The sequence below is a fragment of the Plasmodium cynomolgi genome, chromosome 14 (genome assembly GCF_000321355.1).
Source record: "Plasmodium cynomolgi strain B DNA, chromosome 14, whole genome shotgun sequence".
Classification (NCBI taxonomy): Eukaryota; Apicomplexa; class Aconoidasida; order Haemosporida; family Plasmodiidae; genus Plasmodium; species Plasmodium cynomolgi.
The window spans coordinates 2,162,152-2,189,406 of record NC_020407.1 but is presented as its reverse complement, the minus strand read 5'-3'; the positions used below and the strand labels follow the sequence as shown (position 1 = coordinate 2,189,406).

The following is a 27,255-nucleotide window of genomic DNA, read 5'->3' as shown; positions in this document are numbered from 1 at the left end:
AAAAAAAGTAGATTCGTTTTTTTTCTTCCCCCCTTTTTACTTCTGTAAGTGGAGAAGGGGAAATTTCAAACTTGGCGGATCCAGCAGGGGAGGGTCACTTCCCGCCCTCGTGAGCAGGCCGCACGTACATATGTATATCACGTGTATATGCAGGTATATATGCACGTATATACGCACGTATAACCTTTCTGCCTTCTTTACGATTACGCGGCCGCTCCCGTCCGCGTAAGAGCGAAGGAGGATTCAGGGCTGGCTCCCTTCTCGAGCGGGAAGCCAGCGCTCGGCGTGCCCCCCATTTCGAAGCCAAAGCGGCGATGCCGTAACGTCGGGGTGGCGAAAAAAATGCGGAGGTGATTCGCAGCGTAGGGGTACACGCGAGTTAGTGCCTGGTTTGGCGGCCGCTGTTGTGTTCGACCAGCCACGGTTACGTCGCTGCGAAGTCGCTGCGAAGCCGCTGCCACGTCGTTGTCACGTGGCTTCCACGCCCCCGACACCCCGCCGCTTAACTCCGCTTCGCATCGCCGCTGCACCCCGCCATGCTGTCGCTGAAGGCGTCCAGGGCGGACAACTTCTACTACGGTAGTGTGGAGGACGAGCGCATCAAGAAGAAGAAGCAGAAGGAGGAGAAAAAAAGAAACAAAATCAAAAAGGACTACAGCGAAATCAAATTTGAAGTGCCGTACACCATTATATGTACGAAATGCAAAGCGTATGTGTACAAAGGAGAGAGGTTCAACAGTGAGAGGAGACAAATAGGGTTCTACTTGAGTACCCCATTTTATTCCTTCACTTTTACGTGCAAGAAATGCCTAAATATAATTGCCTTTGAAACGAATCCAAAGGACTGCTCGTACGATGTCATCCAGGGAGCCAGAAAAAAAAACGAGCAGTTCGAAAATGTCTTAACGGAACAGGGACGCAATAATGTTAACTCCATCGACTTTGAAAAAAATAAAAAAAAAACAAACCCGTTTCTGCTGTTAGAAGTTGAGGCCCTCCGGAGGAAGGGGCGCTCCGGTGAAGAAGCCACGCACGGGAGTGAGGAAGCTACGCAGCTGGGTGAGGAAGCAACGCAGCGGGGTGAAGAAGCTACGCAGCGGGGTGAGGAAGCCACACATGCGGGGGGGAAACCTCTTGGTTCAGGTGAGACATCCGATGAACTTCCCAGCGATGACTCCTCCGGAGGCGAACTCCACAACGAGGATCACTCGAATGAGGACGACTCCCAAAACGAAGAACACATAAACATAAACGACGTTATCAAGGAAAACTATCGACGAAACCACATTATGAAAAATGACTTTTTTTGCAACAGTAATCTGAGGAAGCAATTAAGGGACATGAAAAAAGAAAAAATTCAGCAGCTGGAAGAGCGCAAGCGGAAAAATATTTTTATAGACATTGTGGAAGGGGGGGACCCCCTTGAGGAGGTGGTCGTAAAGGAGTATGTGCGCTTTGGGGAGAAGTTCAGGCGGGGCAGGGGCGCCCAGGCAGAGGGCACCCAGGCAGGAGGCGTCCGGCTGAGTGATCACCGCAGTAAGGACCGCCAAGGGAAGGACCCCCCGATTAAACGCAAACTTGCCAAAAGTAGCTTGATAAAAAAAAAGAAGAGTAGCATATTTGACCAGAAGTACCTCAAGAAGGGGAGGTAGACGGGGCGGAGATGCATGCCTATTGTGAGGATGTGACGACCAGGGAATGCCATTCATTACATTGTGGTTGGAGAGGGAACCCCAGCGATGTGCCCACCTATGGTGTTGATAAAAGTGAGTCTACTTCCCTGCGTCGTAATGTGGATCCCTTTCAAACGAAGGATCGGTGAATAAATTTTTTTTTTTTATTTTTTATTTTTTTTTTTTTTTTTTGCACACGCATACAACAGTTGAGTAGCGTGATTTTCCAGATAAAGGTGGAGGACACAAGTTGGTGTTTATTTTTGTAAAAACAAAAAATAATATGTAATGCTGAAGAGGAGGATGGCGAATGCCACAAGGGGGTAGTTTACTTTTTCTTCCTCTGGGGGCTGCAAGGGGGGTAGTGTAGTTATAGTGCAGTTATAATTCAGTGTAGTAGTGTACGCGCTGGGAAGCTTGGGGGCAGCTAGGGGCATATACCTGCCATTTGCTAACCACCCGCTTGCCAACCGTTTGCACCTCTTTTTGTGCCATTTGGCGATCAGGCGCACATGCATAACGCATGCTCGTTCGCACTTTTTTTTTCTTTTTTTTGTTTTATTAATTTTTTTTTTGTCTTCCCCGAACTCGTAACAACGCGCATCTATTGACACGCACATTTTGACATACGAACGGACGTCTCGGAGGGCGGTGCCTCGGAAGGTCACTCCTCGTCCATGAGACACATCTCAATGCTAACCTTCTCCTCTTTAGGGGCCTTCCCATTCGCTTCCGCTCCTGCCACCGCTTCGGTTTCCTCCTTTATCTCCTCCTCGGAGTAATACACGAACTCCTTCTTACCCTCCACCGTCTTTGTGTCCGCCTTTTTGTTGTAGAGGGCTGAGTTCTTTTGAATGCCAATTAGGAACGTCTTCATCAGCTTCTGCGCGTTGGCAGAGTGGCCTATTTGGCGGAAGGCCTCCGTTGCGTCTTTTCCTGGTGAAAGGAAATGGTGAAAAGGAGGGGTGATCATGCATCGGGATGCGTCACTCTTCAAACGTTAGGGACCACGTGTAGAAGGTTACATTTGGTGATCCACACACACAATGCATATAGCACAGTGCATATCACACAGTGCTTATCATTTGGTGCATACACGCGCCTGGCGGGCGGACGGACCCTCCCCTACCATCATGCTCCTTGAGAACCTCGAACCCCCCGGGATGTTCCAAAAACGCAGTGACGTCGTACACCAAGTCGTTTATAATGATGCAACATTTGGACTCCCCTTTCAGCTTCTGGAGATCCTTGTCGCCGATCACTTTGAGTTTTTTCCTTGCCATGTTGACGCTTCCTCGGGGTGTAACAACACTTGTGATGATCTTCCTACACGTGCGATGGTCTTCCTACACGTGCGATGATCTGCCTACACGAGAGCTTATCTTTGCATACGCTTGATGCGGCACCTGGGCATGCTTAAAAAAAAAAAAAAAAATGCAAAACACTCAGGCACACCTTCGATAGCTAACAGAACTGTCGCTCACTCTCTAACTACACTGACAAACGTCTGAGCAGCTGGGAGGTGGAGTTACTACGTACCGCTGTTTGTGTGACCCCTCCCCCTTTTGGGGAGATTCACGCAGGGGAACAGGAAAGTAATGTTCTTCGTCGAATTCGGAATGCGCAGGGGAAATCCATTTAAAATAAAAGTGGAAACTACGTAGGTGGGGGTGTGCTTTCGTTTCTTCACCGCAGCGTCGTTTTAAGCTTCGTGCGAAGTGATTTGCGTTGGGTGGATTCCCTTTTGGCTAGCCTTTTTTTTTTTTTTGTTGCAAAATCACCTGACCGTTCATAATTTCCCGAATGGCTAGTTTTCGATGCAACGGATGTTGCAATTTATATGGGAAGAAAGTTAATCGGATCGCTCGCTTCGCCCGTGTGGTGATCGTGTTGGCAATCTCTTTTCGCGAATTGCGCAAGTGTCACGCGTTTCACCCTATGGGCGGAGCTTTCCGTTTCGCTTGTGCATACCGTTCCACGCTCGCGCGGGTGATAATCGCTTGGGCGCACGCTTAGGAGCACACTTAGGAGAACGCTTAGGAGCACGCTTAGGAGCACACTTAGGAGCACACTTAAGAGAACACTTAGGAGCACACTTAGGAGCAGTTTTGCTGTGCGCACCGCAATGGAGTGATTCAAACTTCGGTGCGGTTTTTTCGTGCGCATCGCAGTGGAGTGGCTTTATGCTTCACTACGGGATGCTCCTTTCGAGTGTCTCTTCCGCCTCGTCGGCAAAAAAAAAAAGCTGCCTTCGCGTCGGGTTAAGCTGTGCGGGCATTACTGCGTACGCGGGTAGGCACACACGGGTAGATACACACAGGTAGGCACACACGGGTAGATACACACAGGTAGGTACACACGGGTAGATGCACACATGTAGGCACCCACAGGTAGGCACACACAGGTAGGCACACCCACTGGTATGCATTCATTTGCACGTGCGGGCGTCCCTGCCTCAGCCTCAGCCTCAGCCTCTGCCTCTGCGGCGTGCACAATTCGAGTGGCCCCCACCCTTGTTTGCCCCCACGGCAGTGCACGCTTGGGGAGAAGCTGCTGTATGTGTTCCCCCTCTCCACGACGGGGCAACTCACATGTGGATGGCCTTGTCGAAGGACTGCAGCGCGACCTCCTTGATGACCTCGGAGAAGGTGGGGTGGGCATAAATAACCTTACTCAGACTTTTGGAGGATCCTCCACTTCCAACATAAATGGACAAAGGAAGAATCAAATCGCTAGCATTATTTCCAACAATTTGAGAACCCAAAATTTTGTTGGATTCATTTTCAACAAGGAGCTTAATCAATCCATCAAAATCATCTATGGTTCTAGACCTACTGTTGGCAGCAAATGGAAAGGTAACTGCTTTGAATGAGAGGTTCTTTTCTTTGCACCTTTCTTCATTTAGACCTACACTAGCTACCTCTGGGTGGGTATATATAACACTTGGTACAAGGTCATAATTAATGTGCGATTTTTTTGGTTTGTTTAACTTCAATTCGCTGAATAGGATGTTTGCTAATATGTATCCTTCTTCCTCTGCCTTGTGTGCAAGCATAGGTCCGTCGATAGCATCCCCGATGGCTTTTATACTAGGATGAGATGTAACACCGAAAGACTCATCTACTTGAATCCTTTTGTTTTTTCCCAATTGGATACCTACTTTATCCAAGTTAAGATTATCAAAGTTGGGTCTCCTACCAACACAGACGAGAACCACATCAGATTTTACTTTTTGTATTTCCTTTGTCTTTGTGTTTTGAGCAAATAAAGTAGCTTCCTCATTTTCGATGTTACCTCCTATTACTGATGTATTAAAGGCAAACTTTATTTTTATTTTTTCCAACGTTTTTTGGAGTACTTTGCTTACATCTGCATCTAAAAAAGTGCATAACCTGTTATTATACTCAAATATGAGAACATCTGAACCCATTTTAGCAAAAACAGAACCTATTTCTAACCCTATGACACCACCACCAATGATGGAAATTTTCTTTGGGATTTTTTTAAAGCTCAAAATATCATCTGATGTTTGTATCACTTGGTGATCATAAAGTAGGAGATCCTGAACAGTCTCTGCTTCCTTGGCATTATTATCATTGAGCCTTTTGAGTGGAATTTCTATCGGTTTTGACCCTGTAGCGATAACAATCCGTTCTGCTGTCACCAGCTTCTCCTTCCCTTCACAGTTTACCAAGACGGTGTTTCCATCTACGATGCTTCCATGTCCTATCATGTGGTTAACTTTGTTCTTCTTATACAGGTATGTTATTCCGTCCGCTAGATTTCCCATACACTTGTTTTTGTGCTTGTGTATAGTCTCCACGTCCAGCTGTACATTATCTACGATGATACCTCTTTGCTTGAACTTATTTTTTGCTTCGTAATAATTGTGTGCAATGTGCAGTAGGGACTTGGAGGGTATACAGCCTCTGTTCAGGCATGTGCCTCCCAGCTTCATGTCTTCGTTCACGTTCAGTACATTCAGCTTGTTCTGCGCGCACCTGATGCTGCACACGTACCCACCCGGGCCGCCGCCTATCACTATCACGTCGTAGCTGGGGGGGGGAAGTGGGAGGCAGGTGGGAGGTAAATGGGCAGGACGAATGGGCGGCAAAAATGGGCAGGACGAATGGGCGGCAAAAATGGGCAGGACGAATGGGCGGCAAAAATGGGCAGGACGAATGGGCGGCAAAAATGGGCAGGACGAATGGACGGCAAAAATGGGCAGGACGAATGGACGGCAAAAATGGGCAGGACGAAAGAACCATCAAATATGATGCAACAAAACGGACAACCATGTGGGCACGCAAAACAAAATCTACAGGGGGTAAAACACAACTCGATGTTCCGCGAGCGAACGTCGCCCGCCCGTGGAGCGCCAAAGTAAGTTACTCCTTCTTTGATGAAGAGAAGTGCCTCCGGCCTGGAAATAAGACGACCCTCGTTCTGCTCACAACTGCGTTCATTTTGGAGTTTTACGTTCTGCGAAGAAGGGAGGAGTAGAAACAGTTTGGGAGTAAAAAAGGGTGGTTACAGAATGTGGGTCACTTGGGCGTGTGCCCCAGGGTGGCGGCTACTTGGAAGACCCGCATACGTGCGACGTGCGCGCAAGTGGAGCGAGCGCTCTGTTGCTATGTTTCGTTCGCTGTGCTTTCTTTACTGTGCTTTCTTTGCTGTGCAAACGACAGGGGGACTAAATTTTGAGGCCTCACCGAGGGACGCGTGTATGGTGTATGTCGTAGAGGTGTTGGCGGTCGGCGTCAACTGTGTACTAAGAGATGCGAAGCTAAGCTATGCGTGAATCTGGGGGGCTCTTAGCCCTTTAAAAGGGATCGCCTCCTTCGGGTGCCGCTCGAACTGGCGCACGTACATAAGTGCACATACGCGTGCAAACAAAGCTCTGTCAAAGGGTGTAATCCCTGGCCAGCTGCCGATCTGTTCACTTATTCGAGTCCGCGTGGTGGTTGGTCCTGTGGGGAACGAACGAAGCGGTCGACCTGGGAAGTGATAAAACTGTGAGGCGGTAAAGCCGTGAGGCGGTAAAGCTATGCGGTGGTAAAGCTGCGAGGCGGTAAAGCTATGCGGTGGTAAAGCTGCGAGGCGGTAAAGCGGGGGAAAAAACGAGTTAACGGAGAATGGAGCGAAGGCACAGGGAAAAACATCCGTGTGAATGAGGCATACTTGTGCGTTAAAAAAAAAGTTTCATTGCGGGGGATACCAATCTGGGGAAGTGCCAACGGGGGAGTGACCTATCCGGGGAGTGACCTATCGGGTGAGTAACCTATCGGGTGAGTAACCTATCGGGGGAGTGACCTATCCGGGGAGACCATCCGTTAAACAAGAGAAGGAAACCTCCAGGGAATCCCTTGTGCAGTGGCTTGAGCCCAAGCCGGAAACAAGCCAGGCATACGTGCGTGGGAAAAGCACACCATGGGAGGGTTGTGCCCCCCCTGTACCGCAAAAAATGAAGGGCACCGGAGCGTGGCCAGGCCGTGCACACAGGCGTGAGGGGCCAAACCGGGGGAAAAGGAGCGAGGATCGAGATGGGGTAACATAAGAGGGAGCGTCGAGTTGGAGAAGCCTCCGGGAGAGCGGCGAAGTAGGTTAACCTGCGGGAGAGCGGCGAAGTAGGTTAACCTGCGGGAGAGCGGCGAAGTAGGTTAACCTGCGGGAGAGCGGCGAAGTAGGTTAACCTGCGGGAGAGCGGCGAAATAGGTTAACCTACGGAAGAGTGGCGCCAGTCCCCTACGCAGGCGGGGTGTGCCGCAAAGCGTGCGGTGGTGACGTTGCCCCGCTTCTTCCCGCGACGCCGTGGGAGGCGATTCTCCCCGTATATGATGCAGAAGCAGCCTGGGTATACGTTGAAGGGAAAAAGTAGCGTGTTTTGTCACGTAGTGGCCCTGCCCCCAACGGGTAGAAAAGAAGCGTTCCTTCGTAGGTGACACATGCGTGCACGTGTTTCCGTTTGCTCTTGCGCTTGCGCTTGCATATGATGTGCTTCTCCATTCGCAAATGCTCTCCCTTTTTTTTTTTTTTCCTTTCCAAATGACACAACGCAGGTGATGCTTTTTTTTTTTTTTTCATGTGTCACCCAGTACAAAGTAGTAACAAAAAAAAAAAAAAAAAAGCTGCGAACAAGTCTCCACAAGCCACTTTCCAACCGCGGAGTTATGCCTCTCCCCACGCATGCGAATAACCGCGCCGTTAGTCGAGGCATAAATGTAATTCGAGGCAGTCGGCATTGACGTAACTCATTTGTTGAGGCCCCCAAGTTTGTGGAGTGGCACATATAGATAAATCCCCTCAAGTGTATGCGCTCTTTTGGCCTTTTTTTTTCCTACACATGAGAGTGTCACCTAGGAGAGTGATCCCAAACAGTGATTACCCCTCCCCCCCGCTGCACGTGGAAGAATAGAGGGTACGTGCTTACACCTTTTTTTTTTTTTGCAAGTGTGCGAAAAGGCAGGAGGGGGGAAGCACATTCCCAGCTGTGCGCGGTTCACCTACACGGTTACAGTGGTGAGGAGGCATAGCCAGTGAGGCGAAACAGATTGCCGGGGGTTCTCTCCCACCTGAATAGGCTCCTCCCACCCGAATAGGCTGCTCCCACCTGAATAGGCCCCTCCCACCTGAATAGGCCCCTCCCACCTGAATAGGCCCCTCCCACCTGAATAGGCCCCTCCCACCTGAATAGGCCCCTCCCGCCAGATGCACGCGAGGCACGCCGCAGTGCTCCTACTGGTGGCCCTGCTGGGCTGCCTGCTCAAGTGCGGGCAAAGCGTCAAGCGAAAGAGGGGAGTATGCAGCAAGCGCAGGGGACTCCTCAGCAAAAGACTCAAATACATTAACAGCAAGCTCATAAGCAGGAGGAAGGAAAACTACGTGAAGGCCAAAATGACCGAAAATAAAGTTAAAGGAAAGGATATCATCTACGGAAACGAATGTCGAAATGAGTTGCTACGAGGCATTCTAACCGTCTCAGATGTAGTAAAACTGACATTGGGTCCGAGAGGAAGAAACGTGCTTCTTGAAAAAGAGTATGGAAGTCCATTAATAATTAATGATGGAGTAACGATTGCAAAAAATATATCATTAAAGGACAGGAAGAGAAATAATGGAGTGAAGTTAATGCAGGAGAGTACCAACATATCCAATGATAAAGCAGGAGATGGTACGAGCTCTACAGCCCTAATGACAGCTACCATCACAAGGAAGGGTATTGAGCAAGTTAACAAGAATCACAATCCCATTCCAATACAAAAAGGAATACAGCTAGCTTCCAAAATGATTATCGAAAAAATTAAGTCACTCTCCACTCCAATTAAAACATATAAGGATATTTTAAATATCGCTACTATTGCAAGTAATAACGACACACATATGGGGAGCATCATTGCCAATGCATATGACAAGCTGGGGAAAAACGCTGCCATCATTTTGGATGATAATGCCGATATTAATGACAAGCTAGAGTTCACAGAAGGATACAATTTTGACAGAGGAATTATTAATCCCTACCTTCTCTACAATGAAAATAAAGACCACATTGAATACAATAACGTTTCTACTCTCATCACGGATCAAAACATCGACAATATTCAGTCCATTTTACCCATTTTGGAGATCTTCGCGAAGAACAAGCAGCCGCTCTGCATCATCGCGGATGACTTCAGCAACGAGGTGCTCCAGACGCTCATCATAAACAAGCTCAAGGGCGCCATCAAAGTGGTAAGCAGACAAGCGAGCAAGCGGACAAGCGGCTACTCTGATAAGCGGCTACTCTGATAAGCGGCTACTCTGATAAGCGGCTACTCTGATAAGCGGCTACTCTGATAAGCGGCTACACTGCTACGCTGCAACACTGCTACACTGCCGCTCTCGCCGCTCGCGCCGCCACCCCTCTCCACGCGTAGATTGCGCAAAATTCCCCCCTTTTTTGCGCGCAAAAAAAGTGGAGACACAAAAAAGCGGAGAGGGCGCAGAAGTAGAGTAACCCCTAAGGCAGGGTTACTTCTATGGTACCGTCCTCCCACATGGGGGAAAACCCGCCCGAGGCAGAGTCCCTTCCGTGGTGCCGACTTCTCACGAAGGGGTTCGCCGCGTTACGTCCGTTCCTCCGCTCATGCTAGTGAAGAGAGTGCCGTATTGCTCCAAACTGCGCCACGTTGAACCACCTAACAATTTGCGTGAAAAAAAACACCCCTAACGTTATTAACAAAACCCCCGTTGCAGGTCCCCATAAGAGCTCCCTCCTTCGGAGACAGACGAAAGGACTACCTGAAGGATCTGTGTATCGTGACAAACAGCAAGTACATAAGTGCAGACGTGGGTCTAGACCTGAATAACCTACACAATAACATGAGCTCCTTCGACAACAACTACCTCACGTTACTGGGAAGCGCAAACACACTCATTGTGAAAAAGGATAGAACGAGTTTAATCACCAAAGAGGAACACAAAAATCAGATAGACGAAAGGATTAAAGTCTTAAAGAAAGAGTTTGAAGAAACTACATCCAAATATGACAAAGAAAAATTAAATGAACGAATAGCTGCCTTGTCAGGTGGTATTGCCAAAATTTTAATTGGAGGAAATACAGAAACGGAACAGAAGGAGAGGAAATTTAAATATGAGGATGCAACCAATGCAGTAAAGAGCGCAATAGACATTGGTTATGTCCCAGGAGGAGGAGTCACCTATCTGGAAATAATAAAATCGAATTTCTTAAACGAAATACACAAGAAAATTGAAGAAGAACTTCAAAACACAGGAAACCAAGAAGATAAAAAATATCTAGATTTAGTGGGCAATTTAGAATCCGAAATGGAGCTCAGAAAAATGGGATCAAGTATAGTAGTCAGTAGCTTAGATGTAATTACTAAACAAATAGCAGACAATGCAGGAGTGAATGGAGAAAACGTAGTGAAAATTATTTTAAATTCGAAGGACAAATATGGATTTGGATACGATGTTAATACAAATAAATTTGTGAATATGGTTGAAAACGGAATTATTGACAGCACCAATGTCATCATAAGTGTTATTAAGAATAGCTGTAGTATAGCAAGTATGGTCTTAACCACGGAGTGTATGATGGTAGATAGTGAGAAGAAGGACAAGGGAATCCTCGATTCAAGTATCAGCTCGCCCAACTACCTGCACAAGAATAGACGGGCTGGAGGATACAGGAGAAAACTGGACCCTATGGACGATGAGGAGGATGAGGATGACCTGGAGGATGAAGACGACGAGGAGGAAGAGGAAGATGAGGAGGAAGAGGAAGACGAGGAGGACGAAGAGGACGACGAGGAGGAAGAGGAGGAAGACGACGGGTACAACTACGATGAGTAGGAAGAGGAGGAAGGGGAGGAAGGGGAGGAAGGGGAGGAAGTGGAGGAAGGGGAGGAAGTGGAGGAAGGGGAGGAAGTGGAGGAAGTGGAGGAAGGCGGCGGGTACAACTACGATCAGTAGGAAGACGACGAAGACGACGGGTGCAACCGCCACGAGTGGGAAGCACACTCGCATGGTTCGCACAACGGAGAGATCGAAGAAATTAGCAGAACGGTCGTGAGCGCGGCACCTTTGCCTCCCCCGTAAGCCGCTCTATTTTACCCTGTCAATTTTTTTTCCTTTTTTTTTTTTACCCCTTTAATAAGCAAACGTGTGTGCACGCGCACGCGCAATTGTATTTGCACTTTTGCATGGCGTGCCCCTGTGCCTTTTTATTTTTTAAGATAATTAATCAATCCTGCATTAGCCCATTGCGCTTAATTGTTCACTCGAGCGCGCGTATAACAGCGCGCTGGTTTATCCACCCCTTCGGTCATTCACCCCATCAGCTATTCCCCCCTCTTCGCACATTCGGGGCGGTATGAATCTCAAAACGGGAAAATTCCACGGCGAATTTTAGCCTTCCTAACTTGATTTTTTTAATTCACTTTTCTCAACTCGAGTAGCACAGCGACGCGAACGTGCGCAGAGCCATGCTATATCGACTGGCGAAACAGCAGCACGCTTTACCCATACGCATGTCTCACGTGTCGTGCGTCACGTATCGTGCGTCACTTGTCGAGTATGACCTGCTCGCAGGCTGCGGCACCTATGTGTTATATGCCCCTTTTGTGTGCCCTCTTACCGCGAACTGCAGAACGACGCGAGGGAGAGCAAGTCGCCACATTTTTGTATGAACGGTTCAGGCAAAATTGAGAAAAAATTTTTTTTTTTTTTTTTTAGCCATTTTGTTGAAAAGCGCGAAATTGTGCTGACTATTCAGGCATTTTTTTTTTTTAACATTTTGAAAATTTTGAGAAAATGCAGAATGGGGATATGCGCGAAGGAACGATGAAACTCCGCCGTTTGGTTCTATATGCGGCTCCTTTTCGTGGTTCCCTTCCCCAGGGGCCTTCTCCTTTTTTCCTGCCTCTGAAATGCGCCTCTTCTTTGTTCTCCACACCTTCTTAATAGCCGCCTTTCTCACGCAACTTAGGCGCTGCTACAGCGGTCTTAACCCCCCTCACCACTGCATAAGTAATTTCACGCTGTCAAAACTGAGCAACAGTTACCACGTAAAAAATGACATAATAAATTATGGCAGATTTAAATATGTGTACACTATTAAGAATCACCCCATACAGCATGTAACGACAAGGATCCTTGATTACTTAAAAAGGGAGTCTTCCTTCTGGGTAGTTTATAACAAGTGCCCGCTGTACCAAAGGAATTCATGCTTTAATGATATTTTGATTAAGAACACGAATGATACCACGTCTGTGAGGAATAACTTTTACTTTTCGGATTCCCTTTTGTACATCCCCCAGGCGACGTCTCTCTTTCCCTATGTGTGTCACTTGCTAAGGGGGGAACAGAAGGGGAGGCACGTTCCTCCACATTGTGGGGTGTGGCATAGGACGGAGGAGTGTTCCAATCCGCAGTGGGGGTGGACACCAAATGGGGACATGTCCACCAAGCAAACGGTTATACGAAGTGAATGCGCTGTTGAAGAAGCAACGGAGGGGGAAGTGCCCCATCTGCCCTTGCGCGAGCATTGCCAAAACGGGGGCATCGGAAACGCTGCAGAGGGAGGAGAGCGAACTGCCGAGCGAAGCGAACGGACTGTAGAGGGAAGAGAACGAACTGCCGATCGAAGAGAACGAACTGCCGATCGAAGAGAACGAACTGCCGATCGAAGAGAACGGACTGCGGAGAGAGAGTCCTGCTGCGAGCCGCCAGAGCTATACAGGGGAAGAGATAATTTCCTCATCATTTCGAACATTTTCAGAAAAGACAATATTGATAAATTGCACTTTCCATTTTTTAACCAAATGGACATATATATAAAAATAAAAAACGAACTGGTAGGGAAAAAAAAACAGCTGCTATATTTTCTGTGTTCACTGTTGGATTCAATTTTTGGCAAGACACACAAATGGAGGATAAAGAAGGACTCCTTCGATTTTACTAGCCATTCATTACAAGCAGAAGTTTATCACAATGACAAATGGGTCGAAATTTTGGGTTGTGGGATCTTAAAGAAAAAAATTCTCTTTAAAAAATGGAAGCAGTATGATGTGGGTGATTATTTAGCCATAGGGTTAGGGTTGGATAGAATGGCTATGATAATCTGTGACGTCAACAGAATACGGGATCTATATTTGTATATTACAAACACGGGAGGGAATACTTTATTTACAAAAAAAATGAACACAGAGGGGGGGAGAATAGGCACGGTTGGAAATATGATTAGACATGATGACATTCCAGGGGGGGGGACATGTGGAGATGCGTCGCTTCAAGCAAATGGAGGTGCGTCGCTTCAAGCAAATGGAGGTGCGTCGCTTCAAGCAAATGGAGATGCATCGGTTCAAGCAAATGGGCCAGCTGTGAGGGAAGAACCCACCGGTGATGAAAACATCCTAGTAGATTCCCCCAAGTTGGAGGGAACCCATTTGAGGAACGCACTACTGAATCGGTTGTCGAGGAAAAGGGATCCGAATCGACCAAAGAGCGACTCCTTTCTGTACTTTTTAAATTTATATAATGTACGGCACGAGGAGAGAGATGTATCCTTTTATGTCAACTCGAAGTGGGACACGGAGCTTTTCACAAAAACGGTTCTTCATTTTGCACCTCCTGTGGGCGGCAGTCGTTTGCTCAGGCGGGTTATACTTCTCGATGTGTTCAACCATGAGGGCTCCGGCAGGACCAGTTACACGTACAAATTTCTGTACGCCGCGCCGGCGAGCATACGGGTAGGTCGCTCGGTTCAACGAAGTTGAGCGTCGTAATCCAGTGCAACGCGGAGCAAAGCGGCGCAACTCGGCACAACTCAGTGCTGTAACCATTCTTGATCCACACACAACCGCCTTCGCTTCCCCCTTCCCCTTCTGCAGGATCAGCACACCTTCAGAGGCCTCGTGAAGGAGCTGCACGAACAGTTGGTGCGCGAGATCGTTCGCACGTACAACGTGAGCATTCGATGATCTCCGCGGGGTGGCAGCTGGGTAGCCACGTGGAACAGACGTGACCTCCTTTGTTTGCCCATCTCCCCACGCCCACTTTAAGGCAAACCGCTCACGCCGCGCACGCAGCTCACTTCCCCCACGATGCTCACTTCCCCCACGATGCTCACTTCCCCCACGCCGCTCATCCCCGCCGCACGAGGGGATACTTCGCAAAGTCCCAAAAGAAGAGAAACTGCTCCAACCCGCCGAAAATTAAGTACGTCCTCCGCTTGGCAGAACAGTAAAAAAACTTCATGCTCAGGATGCTCCCAACTTTGTTTAAGTGTTCGAATTGGTAAAAGCTGAGAAACTGGGCGACCAGCTGGGCGTCCGCACTCATGCCGTTTGCAGTGCCGTTTGTAGTGCCGTTTGTAGTGCCGTTTGTAGTGCCGTTTGTAGTGCCGTTTGTAGTGCCGTTTGTAGTACCATTTGTAGTACCCTTTGCAGTGCCCTCCCCTTCGTTCTCGCCCTCCCCCGTGCGCATCCTATACACAAGAATCTCCTTCCGCTTGGTAAAAACAGCCAGGTACGTTTCTCCCCCCACACAGAGAAAATCGAAAAGAGTTATCTTAAACGTTTCTGTTGTATCCACCTTCGTGAGTTGTAAATTTTGAGCTTGAGCATCCCCCCCCCTTTGGGTGAACTCAGGAAAAAAGAGGGAGAGCGCGTTCCGTATGGACGTAAAATAAATAAACGTATTAGAGTGAACAAAGAGGTACCCATCGCGCAGGTAGAAGCGGACAATGCGATCGTCTACACTCATGGTTCGCAAAGAATGGGTGAAATGCTGGTCAAAGATAAAAAGCGTATTTTTTTCTGAGAGGATAAAAACGTAGCATACTTTTTGATAAATCGTAGATTTGAGAAAATTCTTTTTTCCACAAAATTGGGGCATTGCCTTTTTTAAATAATCCTTTAAGTCTGTCACTTGGCTAGTTAGGACGTTGTAAAGGAACATCGTGTCTTCATTCATCACTGCCAGGTGTGTATCGTAAGAGCTGCTTTTCTGTATTAGGTGTGCCATGTGTGTGTTGATTCGGGTATTGTTATCCTTTTTTTTATTTTTCCCTCCTCTATTTTGCGTTATTCCCCCGTGGTTTGAGGACAAAGGGGGAACGACGTACTCCTCACCATGATGAGGAGTACCACTACCTCCTCCCCCTTTCCATGCATCTCCAAACTGATTAAGTGTGAGTGGATCTCCAACGGTGAGGTCGTCACCCTCTCTATCAAAATCGACCACCTCTAATTGTCTCCTTGTACTAAACCAACACAGAGAAAATACCTTCTCATTTTCTCGTATAGTCGGCACGATGACACTTCTCCTTTGAGCATCCACCAGGGAAAAAACACCAAACTGCAGTTTCTTGTTTATAAAAGCTACGAGGGGTAGGTGGGGGTGATTCGTCAAATAAGTGCAGACGCTCATCCGATCGGAGTAGAACGGCTTGGTCAGGAGCACGTTGCGATTGTCGTTTCCGCCGCCGTTGCCGTTGCTGCCGCTTCCCTTGCCGCCACTCCCCCCTTCCTTTCGGACCTCCAAATTGTAGACGTTTTCATTTCCAAGGGAGAAAATAACGTTGGTTCGAAAACAAAGGATCTGATAAACCCACACAGAAAGGGTAAAAATTTTGTACATATTTTTTTGTTTGGTTAGTTGGAAGAGGCAAAGGAACTTCTCCGAGTCGTACAGGTATGCGTAATCTTGTCCATGGAGTGTACAGATAGATAAATGAAAAATTCTCTTACATCGGGGGTCATACTTATGGGTGATCTGTTTTTTTTTTAAATTATATTTATGGATGATTCCCTTGTCTCCGCTGGTTATGTAGAGATCGTTGTCCCTTCCGAAGCACACGCAGGTGTGGCTCTTTTGCTGCTTGGCGTTGTGTGGGTGGTTCCCGCTGTGCTGAACTTGGGCTGTGTCCCCTTGTGGGGGGTGCTTTTTGGCGTTATCCCCTTGAGGGTGGTGCTCTTTAGCGTTATCCACGTGGGTGGTGTACTCTTTAGCGTTATCCCCTTGGATGCCGCTCCCTTGCGTGGTGTCTACCTCTACTTGGAGCAGGTCGCCCCCCCGCGAGACCTCCCCAATTCTGACGCACCTCTGCGTGGAGAAGGCAAAGTACACCTCGCCGTGCTCGTTAAGACAAGCACTGAGGCAGAAGACCACCTCATCGACGACGTTCACCACCAAAAGGGGCTCATACAAGGGGAAATTAAAAACTAAGATGCAGTCCCTATAGGCTAAAAAGATGTGCACATTGCTTCTCAACACCGTGGCTATACGGCTATCACCTTCCGTGTTGAAGTAGGCCTTCACGTTGGTCTCGATGAGGTGTATTTTCTCCCCTCTTCTGAAGTTTTTTTTTATTTTTATTTCCTTCTCCGGGATTAGGAAGTAAACGTTTCCTTCAGTGTCTCCATACACCAGCACGTAGAACATCCGCCGCAAAATTTTTTGCACGCGGCACTGCCCACAGGGGGCGGCTCCCTCTCCACTTGGGTGATTCTTTCCGCCCCTGACCCCGTCCAACCACCCCTGCAGAATCTCGAAGCAGTACCTGTTCTTGTGCCAAAGCTGCTTCCCCACGTGGTCGAGGTCCACAATCTTTATGCTCCCCTCGTTCACGTCTGTCTCCATCTTATTGTAAAGACTGTTGTGCTCGCTTATGTGCAAAAAGGTAAACTGCATTGCCGTCACTTGTATTTTTTCTCGTGTGATTAAACGAGATTTATTTGTTACATAATCGAAGAGGTGTATTTCTTTCTTTTCGTTGTAGAGGAGGAGCTCTCGAGGGGCTGTGTCCAAGGCGTTCCTTATGTCGCAGCTGAGTAAGGGGGTTTCCACCCCGAGGGGAGCTGACGCTGACGATCCGATTTTTGCCCCTCCGTTTGACCACTTCCCCCGTTTTGCCGCCTGGTGGGCCGCTTGATGGGCCGCTCGCTTGACCGCTCGCCGGGTCTCCCCCGTTTCATGGCCCTCCGTCCCCAAAGTAGCCAAGGATAAGCAAAAAAAAAACGGATTCGTCGTTGTGCCAAAGAAGGGACCCAGACCCAGTACATACTCGATGTTTACATAAAAAACGCATGCCATAACCTTCATGTCGCTAAACATACTTACGTTCAAGACCTCATTTTTTAGGACTTTCTTTATAATGACACTGTTTTTGTGGACCCCACAGGTTAAGAAATCAGTTACATTAACCCTAAATGGGGATTTTTTTTCTTCCTTGGGGTAAGGATCCCCCACTTCTCCTCCTGTCCCTCCTCCCTCATGCCGGTCAAAAGTGAAGTAGGGAATGGGGGGACAAAACTGCCCATTGAACCAAAACAAGGATGGGAAATATAAAATATTCTTCAAATCGTTTTTTTTTTTTTTCCCTTTAAAAACGAGGTCCTTCTTTTCCAAATGTAAGGAGTACCTCTCAAGGTTTCTTTGCCTTTCGTCCAGCATGTTGAGGGTTTCAGCACAGGGGAGGAATAGGATATGACGTGGCAATAGGTTAAATGGGAAAAAAAAAGCGTCATGTTCGTCTCCCTCCCCCTTAGCAAGTTGTACACTGTAAAGGGCGGCTGGGGGAACATGCTGATGGGAGCAATGTTAAGAGGAAGGGGGATTTATTTTTTTCTTCTTTATCGCCTTTTCCGCCTTTTTTTTTTTTTTTTGCAATTTTTTCTGGGCGAGAAAATGCCCCAGTTTAGCTCTCCCCCCCCCCCGATGAGTGAAAGTTCGTTTGGCCAAACGGGTGAAGCGTAACGTACGACTAGCAGAATTGAGAGGAAGTAGGCAAAATGGGGATTTTTTTTTTTTTTTCCAAGGGGAGAGCAAAATAAAGGAGGGTATAAAGCGTTCCAAGGAGATCTACGCACCGGTATTATTTGTATGTAACATTGGGGAGGCCTACAAAGTGGCGCTGCAACGCTTATGCGACCTGTGTTGCCTACTCAGGTGCGCCATAACAGATCACCCCCGCGAGGGAGCGAATGCACAGGGGTGGGGGACCAGAACGAACAAGAAACATTGCAGCTTCCTCTGTCCGCCGTCCCCATCACTTGGTTGCCACCCGCAGGAAACAACTTCGCACTCAAAAAAAAGAAAAAAAAACAAAAAGCTACCCTTTTTTGGAAAAAGTGTCCTCCCCTCCGCTGAAGAACCAAACGCGTTTTGACATCCTCCGCTTGTAAGATGCAGTTAATTGCACAGCATGGGGGTAGAGCTCCCCCACGAAAGACTCACCCCGGGGGGAAGCTAAACTGAACGTTGGGAAAAAGGAGAGAACGCCTGCACAATTGCATATGGGTACGCAAACGCAGGTGAGCCTAATTCGCAAACATGAACGATCTTCGCAGCGTGGCCGAGGCTAAACGTATGCAAGAAGGAAAAATTAGCCTAGTCACGTCTAGGCACCCGTGGGGACAGGCACTTCTTCCCCCCACTGCATGCCAATCGGTGTCTTCCCAAATGGTGGTGATGATACGGGGGTAGGGGTGTACTTACCCTCCTCTCCTGACACAGCTACGTTTTTTTTTTTTTTAAATTTAAGCAGTTTCCTTTTTTCTTTAAATTTAATTAAAAAAAAACCCACACAGGTATTTTGCATGAATATACAATACAGGTACATCTTGGGTACACGTACAACAGCACAGCAACATGAACACGGGGGCACGCAAAATTAGACTGCCTCACAAATTTTTGACTTCAAAAGAATGCACAAAGAGGTTTATGGGGGAGGGCAAGAGAGAGATAGGTCACACACATTGGCCTTTTGGGAACGTCGATAAAGCTTGGAGCAGCTCATAGCGGTGGCGCCACGCGCGTGCAAAAGGGTGAGAGGCATTAAGCAGTGGGGTGGGGCAATAATAAAAAAAAAAATAAAATAAATAAATAGATAAATAAAAATAAACAAATAAATAAAAAAAAAAAATATGTACACACATGGATACTTATATACAACTGAACGAATAAAGGAAAGGCATCTCTCAAACTTCAAAAAAAAAAGGGGAAATAATCCCGCTCGCACAAACGGGCCGCTCCCGATGTAGCCGCAGCAACCAAACTAAAATATCGGGGGGCTGGCTAACTCCTCCGCAAAAAAGGGGCGCATTCTTCACATGAATTAAAAAAAAAGAAAAAGGAAAAAAAATTTCAAATGTCAAACCTCGGCAAGGTAATCAATTAATCAACCGATGAAGATAAAATGTGTTGTCTTTGTGTGGCTCATGTTCACACATGCGGACTAAACAAGTTTCAACTTTCGAATAAAAAAAAAAAAGGTGGGTTGAAAAAAAACATACCAAAGGTGTACCATTATATGTTCGTTGTTACTATGTAACTCCGTTGTGTACACAACAGGGGGGGGGTATGCCATAATGGCATTGACCATTCAAATGGAGAGAGTCGATCGATCCTCTCCCTCAATTCCTCGTCAAAATCCGTTTCTCTAAAGGAGAGGCGACGGAAGATGGGGGGTGTAAATCAAAAGAAGTTAACGTAATTGTCCGAAAAATTTTGCTCGTTGTCAACACGTGGGGACTGAAAGGAGTAACTTAAGAAGCCTTTATTTGCATCCTCCTCGCTCATTTTTAAATCGTAATCAGCCACTCCGCCAGCTGCTGCACCCCCTGCTCCTCTCAGTTTTTCTTCCTTCTTTAGCTCGCAAACGTTTCCTTCGTCATACTTTCCAAAGGTACTGTTCACAGGGATCCCATCAATGTACAATTTGGGAGTCATCGTGTTTCGGTAAAGGGAGGAGGTCGTGTTGGCCATGCCGTTCTTGCCAACCGAGTTGGTCGTGGAGTTCCCCGAAGAGTTGGCCAACCCGTTTGCCGCAGAAGTACCGAGGCCATTCTCTGATGCCTCCATAACTCCACTGTAATTATTACTCAACGTGGCCTCCCCCCCCAAAATTCCTGAGCTCCCATTATGCCCGCTGTTTCCATTTGCGCTCAAATTTAAATGCAAATTATTGATCTTGCTGCCAGTGGTGGCTGTGGCGGTAGTCTGTGCCGGCATTCCTCCTACGCCTCCTCCGCTAGGACTGCCATAATAGCTGTACACACTTTTGGGGTTCTCCTCGCAGAAGTAGTTGTTAAACCCCTCAGATAGGATAATCCCAGCGCCATCATCGACACTCACTCCGCAGGCACTGCCAACTTTATTGTTGTTGCTTAGACTGGCATTCGAATAGGCAAACTCGTTTTCGCGCTGGTTCATTTCGTCGTTGAAGTTGTCCGCCTCTGCCTCTGCATCTGCCTCTGCATCTGCCCCTGCATCTGCTCCTGCTCCTGCTCCTGCTCCTGTCCCTGCATCTGCCCTTGCCCCTGCCTCTGCCTCTGCCTCTTCCCCCTCCTGGTCCTCCTCCCCATTCATGCGGTAGCTGGGCTCGTGGCTCATGTTCTCAAAGGGGAGTTTGTCATACGTCTCAAACTTAGCGTACGTCTCGAATTTGTCAAATTTGTCATAAGTCTCGAATTTGTCAAAACCGTCAAACTTGTCAAAACCGTCGAATTTGTCAAACTTGTCAAAACCGTCGAATTTGTCAAACTTGTCAAATTTGTCAAATCCGTCAAGCTTGTCAAACCCGTCAAGCATGTCAAACTTGTCGAAGTCGCGCGCTTTGATGCTGCTGCTTCCGTTGCAGCTGCCCACGCAGCTTCCCCCTAGGCAGTTCTCCAAGCAGCTGCCTCCTAGACAGTTCCCCACGCAGGTGGCGCTCCCGCTCAGGAGCCCTTCGCTCATGCAACTGCCTAGCGCGTTGTATCGCTTCCCATTATTCGTGTGTCTATTATGCAGGTGGTGGAACCCTTTGCACACATTGCCACTATTGTGGTCGCTAGCATTATGCACAGACATGTGATCATTATTCTTCTCGTCAAAATCCATGTCGATGTCGTTAATAAAATCTATGTTGATCAGGTTTTTAAAGTCTTCCTTCATGTCATCATTTTGGGTTCCATATTTTTGGCTAGCCAAATCGGATCCGCATTTGTTACTATGACAATTGCCGTTACCGCTGTCGTTTCCACTGCCATGTCCGCTGCCATGTCCACTGCCATGTCCACCGCCATGCCCACCGCCATTTCCATTCACATTGTGCGACTTCAGAGACTCTCCGCCGCCGACTCTCCCTTGAGAGCAGCCCATAAACCCGTGGCTGTTATTGATAACGCTGTTGCTACAACTGTTGCTGCAGCTATTGTTTAGGTTGTTCTCCGAATACGCGCTTCCTGCTCCAAAGCTACCACCCATGCCGCTTACTCCACTTCCTCCTACTGCGCCCAGACCCATGTAGGAACTTTTAAATCCACGCAAAATATTTTTCTCCTTCGTCAGTGTCGCCGCGTCCAAATGTCCACTAGTCGAGAAGTGATTCAAATTGGTGGTCCCGTTCTGCGTACCTCTCGTCGAATTATTATTACTGTTATTGTTGCTATGCTGTGTGTTATTGTTAATGCTATTAACAATGATGCTGCTGCTTCCGTAATTGTGGCTCCCTATTCCGGTGCTAGCAATGGTGCCTCCATTTATTGCGTGTGCACTGTTCACGTCGTTTAATCCGTTCACACGGTTTGCGTTATTCGACCCACTTAATCCATTCACGTTGGCCGTACTTCCGACGCTACTATTGAAGGCATACAAATGGTCATTCATGGAGTTCATATTTCCGTTGGAGTTATTTGAGAAGGATGCGTAGTGAGTCTGCTTCTTTAAGGTGTAACTTCCATTGGTGAGCAAATCCTTGTTTATGACATGCATGCCGTTATTGTTGCTACCACTTCCGCTACCGAGGAACTTGGAGCTGGAGAGAAAGGACCCTCCTCCAGTTCCTCCTCCACCGGCATCGCTACTCATTCCCATGCAACTACCTTTGCTGTGCACATTCCTCGCGCTCTTCATTAGGTACATATTTTTCGAGGAGCTCCTCGACGTGCACATCGTGTTGTTATGGTTAATGTGGTAACTGGGTTTTCCACTCCCTCCTTTGTTACTGAGGCAGCCGCTGTGCATCCTTCCGCTGGAGCAGTGGTTGAATGTGTCGCTGTTAAGGTGCGTTCCTAAGTGGGTTCCCATGTGGCTTCCTAAATGGCTTCCTACATGACTTCCTACATGGCTTCCTACATGGCTTCCTAAATGGCTTCCTAAATGGCTTCCTACATGGCTTCCTACATGGCTTCCCAAATGACCTCCCATGTGAGTTCCTAAATGACTGCCGTAGTGCCCACTCACGCTGCCTCCCATGCCGCTAATCCCACTCACGGCTGCACTTCCCATGTGGGTACCTGCTAGGAACGTTCTTCCTTCCTCTCGGCCATTATTCCCGCCAGTCTTCCCCCCCATATAAACTCCTCCGTGCAGAGCGTTGCCGCTACTTCCGCTAACCTTGTTGAGCATTCCGTTGGACATCATCACTGCGGTGGCAGTGGTGGTGGTGCTACTGGTGTTGTTGTGGCCCGAGAAGGGGTGGTGTGCATGCGCGCCGCTGTTCATGCCGCTATTCATGCCACTGTTCATGCCACTTCCCGCACCGTTCAGGTGGCTACTACTGGTGCCGACCCCCCCGATGATGTTCGTCATGCCGCTGTTCATGCCTCCTCCCAAACCGCCAAAACTGCCCAGGCCTCCATACGAAGCGGTACTCGCGGCGTCCACGCCCAAAGCCATGTTCGCGCTGTGCAGGTCGTCCATGGCGGATCGACCTCCACCCACGCCGCCATGCACAACCCCGGAGCTAAGCTCCCCACCACCCATGGATCCAATAACGCCCTTCATCTTGGAAAAGGTCTTTCTCTGATCAGCGTTCTTTTTCAAGCCAACATGGGTGTTTCCATTGTGGTGATGGTGGTGGTCCGTTACTACCACCCCTACCCCAGCCGCTTCCGTTGTTGCTGCTCCCACTGCAGCAGCCGAAGCACCAGCAGAAGTACCAGAAGCCGCAGTCCCTCCGCCTTTATTATTATTATGTACAATGATATGCTTGTTAAACGCATCGTAGTGCAGGTTCACCTTCTCCATCTTGGAAGTGTTGCTACTACCATCCTCACATAGATTATAATTGTCCTTAAATAAAAACAAGTCGTGATAATTCTTGCTCATTTTCTTAATTTTTTTAAACTCCGCAGCAGATGATCTAGGAACAGCTCTCTCAATTCGAAGATCCCTCACAGAAATGCTGCTTCTCAAAGGGATGTTAAAAAAATTAAACATATCCTCCTTCCATTTATCAGGGGTGTTTTTATAAGCCTTCAGAAATTTGTTCATACAGGCCATCGTTTTGAACTTGATTTTGATATGGGATCCTTTTGGGGGGTGGAAATAAATGTTATCTATTTCTTCATACCCCATTAGCTTGAGAATGTATAGCATTTGCTCCTTTGCCTCTATGTATTCCGCTAGCTTGTTTCTCTCTGCCGAATTTTTTGGTAGCTCCAATGGGTACTGGCAACGAGCACTTTTGGGAACCCACGAAATGTAAACCATCATGTCGCTGAAGTAATCGTTCGTCACGCCGTTCCCCTGTGTGTTTTTTCCACTTCGACTTCCGTTGCCGCTTCCGTGACCGCTCCCGTGACCGCTTCCATGGCCGCTCCCATTCGCGCTGCCAGTGCCCGCGTTTTGATACGGGGTCTTCTTGGGGAGAGAGCCTCCCTTATCGCTCGCCGCCACTACACTGCTGCTACCATTTTCGTTGTTCATGACTTTCTTCTTCACATTCTTATCACGCAGCTTTTTATCCACAACGGATGTATCCGTTAAACAGGTTGACAGACTGACCTGCGTTTCGTTCATGTCCTTCCGGAAGTAGTTTGACGTCTTCTTGTTTAAGTTGAGCTTATTGATTTTACTAGTTTTGTTGCTTCCATTGCTTAATGAGCTGAAATTGCTTTTATTGGCTAGTTCGTGGTGGTGATGATGTAGATGGTGCGCGTGCAGCTGTTGGTGAGGATGCAACTGTTGGTGAGGGTGCAACTGTTGGTGCAATTGTTGGTGCGCTTGTAGCTGTTGGTGCAGCCGCTGGTGCATGTGATGTTGATGCAGGTGGTTATGCATGGGGTTATGCAGGTGGTTATGCAGGTGGTTATGCTCGTCGTCGTTCTCACCCACTTCCTCCGTCTCCCGCTTGACGTCGATGTAATCCTTGTTCTCCACCAAATCCATTCGCATCTGAGTGTTTACTCCGTTTACGCAGAGCATCATGTCACTGTGGCACGCCTTATCGCTGTACAATCCGTGCATGCAGCCACTGCCGCTGCCGGTAGTATGCACACCACTGCACACACCACCGTTCCGCTCATTCGTCGTGATTAGGAAATGTAAAATGGCATTCATACAGCTGAGTCTCTTCAAGAGGGAGCTCATTTCATTCCTGCACTTCTCACCTTCCTCCTTCTTCTCACCCTCCTCGACAATTAGGCACATGCTGGAAAATACCTCCTCCACAAAATAAATAATGTGCTTTTGACAAAACAGTAGGAAAAGCAAACTGAGGTTTCTGTTGTGTAGCAAATTTTCTTCCAACCCGCTGTGGTCATAATAATCGTCATGCAATTTTTGCTCTAAGTATTTGTAAAAGGATTTTTTTACTTCATTCAGCATTCCTTCGTCGAGTTGCCGGGGGGGTGCTGGCTGGCTCTCCTCCGGCTCCTGGCGGGGCTCTTCACCCGATCGTTTATCCGCCCGTTCATCAGACTGTTCACCGGATTTTTTATCAGCCTCTTCATCAGCCTGTTTGTCAGCCTCTTCACCGGATTTTTTATCAGCCTCTTCACCAGCCTGTTTGTCAGCCTCTTCACCAGCCTGTTTATCAGCCTCTTCACCGTCGTCACCCCAACTTACCAGCATCGCTTTCACCAACATCGCTTTCACCTCGTGCTCGCAACCCTTAAGGTAGTCCGACACGATGCTGTGATTTTCTTTAAACTTCTCCATTTCCCTTTTTATGATTTTTTTCATTTCTTTATTTTTCAAGTTTGCCGACTCTAGACGGTCGAGGAGTGTGTGATACAGTTCGTCGTAGAGAAAGAATAGATCTCCGTTTAGCTCGTCATTGTACAGCTCTTCGTTTTTTTTTATTTGTTTAATTAGTTCTTGTACTTTGGCTAGCTCCCTATCGCATAGAATTTTCATCAAGGGGTCCTCATTGCAGTTTCCGCTTTCACGCTCGGGGAGATCACTCTCGGGGAGACAACGATCTGAGACACCCCGATCGGAGGGTCCACTCTTCGCTCTGTTGCTTCCACTCTCGTGGCTCGTATCACCACCTCCTTCCTTGGCGGAGTCCGCAGCGTTGGTTGGCTTCTCCTTGTCCTCTCGAGCTCCCTTGCTATTCGCTTTCTTCCCGCTGGCACATGAAACGGGTTCACTTGCTCTCTCGTCCATCTCATCTTGGGGGTTCCCTTGGTCGCAGCTTCCCTCCACACCTTCGGCGGTCTCGCCAGTTTCGCCCGTCTCGCCTGTCTCACCAGTTTCTTCGCTACCGTCTTCTTCTTCCACCCCTTCCTCGGGCTCTTCCTCTACACCCTTCTTACCACTGCCGCTCTCACTCTTCGCAACGAGATCCGCTTCTACCCCCTTCTGTGCATCACCATCGCGACTCACCTCATCCGTTCCTTTTTTCATGTCTCCGTCCTGCTCAGTACCATTACACTCATTTGGCTCCTTCATGTTACCACTCTCCTCTTCTCCCACCTTCTGCTTAGCCTTTTTCAGGCTATTAAATCGATCTATCAAATTGAACAGGTAACCACCGGCACCTCCACTAGTCCCAGCCATCGCAGTCGCTCCGGCGCTGTTGCTGCTGCTGTTGCCTTTCCCTCCCTTTCCACCTGCAGCTGCAGCTACAGCATCATCGTTCGGCTTCACTGAGGTCGAGTTCTTCACACACTGATCATCTTCACGGGCATTTAATTCCTGGTGCTTTTCCTCCATGTTCTCCTGTGTTCACGTGAGAGGGTAGCAGCAGGGCAGGGGGCTGGAAGATGGTGATAAAAAAAAATTGCTGACACGATGGCTAAGTTTTTTTTTTTTTTTCCTTTTAATTTTTTAATTTTTAGTTTTTTTTTTTTTTTTTTTTATTTTTTACTACTTAAGATCGCAAACGCGTACACACTGCTGTGTAAACGTATTAAAAAAATAAACACATGCAATTTGTGATCATGCAAAAAGGAAGGTTCGTTCTTCCACTTGGCGTTCAATTTAATGGCTCACAAGAAATGTAATGTGTAGTGGTGGAGGAATATCAAACTGGCGTCAATTCAAAAAAAAAAAAATTCATAAAAAGGGTATGGAGGTGGAACAGACTCGCATGGACGTGGAGTAGCCGCGTATGTGTATTCGGGGGTGGAGAAGAGTAATAAACAGGCGCAAAGGTGACTAACGGGTGGGCCATAAAACGAGAGCCCGTGTTACTCTCACAAATGAAAAATTATACACCTCAATAAATGCACCTCAAAGGGATCGCAAAAAAAAAAAGGAAAAAAGGCGAAACACAGTGACATAAAATGTCGAATGAAACATAAAACCACAGCGTTCCAAAGGAACTCTCTCTGCAGAAGAAATGTGGCTATGTGTGCTCGCGGACGTGTATGCATATGTGCATAGGCATGTGTATGCGCATTTATATATATAAATATATATACATATTTGTATGCCTGTGCTACACCTCAGGGGTGGGGGGCCAGAAGGCATGAACGCTGGCGCTACAACTGCTGCATGGGCAAGCGCGGAGGGCATGCAACTTTGCACGCACATGTATAGGTATACATATGCGCCCTTCCTGCGACACTGCTTCGAAAGTTAAAAAATGATTAGCACGTGGGCCGCTAAAAAAAACGGCAGAGTGGCGACCATGGAAACAGTGATGATGGAAATGGCAAATGCATTCGAGAAGGTTGAAAATGACTACTTGATAATCTTCAGCATTAAAAATGACGAATGGGGTACGGGCAACCGTCTACCTCTCAAAGACGGCCACGATTAGGAAAATGAAAAAAAAAAAAAAAAAAAAAATACAATACAATACCGTACAATACACCACGCTACATGCATATAATTAAATGTTCAAAATGGAAAAAAAAATAAATAA

The 27,255-nt window shown here is 47.7% G+C and overlaps 7 protein-coding genes across 7 annotated transcripts; 3 read left to right on the top strand and 4 right to left on the bottom strand.

Moving 5' to 3' along the window:
- Window positions 1-536: 536 nt before the first annotated feature.
- Window positions 537-1,652, top strand: PCYB_145800 (hypothetical protein; the record flags this gene model as incomplete). The annotated part of the gene is made up of 2 exons (XM_004225051.1): window positions 537-1,038; window positions 1,186-1,652. The coding sequence occupies 2 exons, from the start codon at window positions 537-539 to the stop codon at window positions 1,650-1,652; spliced, it is 969 nt and encodes a 322-aa protein (XP_004225099.1).
- Window positions 1,653-1,920: 268 nt separating this feature from the next.
- PCYB_145790 (cytochrome b5) lies at window positions 1,921-2,956 on the bottom strand (the record flags this gene model as incomplete). The annotated part of the gene is made up of 3 exons (XM_004225050.1): window positions 1,921-2,023; window positions 2,374-2,609; window positions 2,803-2,956. 3 exons carry the CDS (start codon window positions 2,954-2,956, stop codon window positions 1,931-1,933), a joined length of 483 nt encoding a protein of 160 aa, XP_004225098.1. The 3' UTR covers window positions 1,921-1,930.
- Window positions 2,957-4,260: 1,304 nt separating this feature from the next.
- Window positions 4,261-5,728, bottom strand: PCYB_145780 (dihydrolipoamide dehydrogenase family protein; the record flags this gene model as incomplete). Its single annotated transcript, XM_004225049.1, has 1 exon — window positions 4,261-5,728. A coding segment is annotated over one exon (1,467 nt), but the record flags the coding sequence as incomplete, so codon positions are not given.
- Window positions 5,729-8,381: 2,653 nt separating this feature from the next.
- PCYB_145770 (chaperonin CPN60 mitochondrial precursor) lies at window positions 8,382-9,353 on the top strand (the record flags this gene model as incomplete). The annotated part of the gene is made up of 1 exon (XM_004225048.1): window positions 8,382-9,353. A coding segment is annotated over one exon (972 nt), but the record flags the coding sequence as incomplete, so codon positions are not given.
- Window positions 9,354-12,100: 2,747 nt separating this feature from the next.
- PCYB_145760 (phenylalanyl-tRNA synthetase alpha chain) lies at window positions 12,101-13,921 on the top strand (the record flags this gene model as incomplete). The annotated part of the gene is made up of 1 exon (XM_004225047.1): window positions 12,101-13,921. A coding segment is annotated over one exon (1,821 nt), but the record flags the coding sequence as incomplete, so codon positions are not given.
- A 400-nt stretch (window positions 13,922-14,321) lies between these two features.
- Window positions 14,322-17,627, bottom strand: PCYB_145750 (hypothetical protein; the record flags this gene model as incomplete). Its single annotated transcript, XM_004225046.1, has 3 exons — window positions 14,322-16,883; window positions 17,223-17,372; window positions 17,469-17,627. Coding segments are annotated over 3 exons (2,871 nt in total), but the record flags the coding sequence as incomplete, so codon positions are not given.
- A 2,022-nt stretch (window positions 17,628-19,649) lies between these two features.
- On the bottom strand, window positions 19,650-26,099 carry PCYB_145740 (asparagine-rich protein; the record flags this gene model as incomplete). Its single annotated transcript, XM_004225045.1, has 1 exon — window positions 19,650-26,099. The coding sequence occupies one exon, from the start codon at window positions 26,097-26,099 to the stop codon at window positions 19,650-19,652; it is 6,450 nt and encodes a 2,149-aa protein (XP_004225093.1).
- Window positions 26,100-27,255: the final 1,156 nt, after the last annotated feature.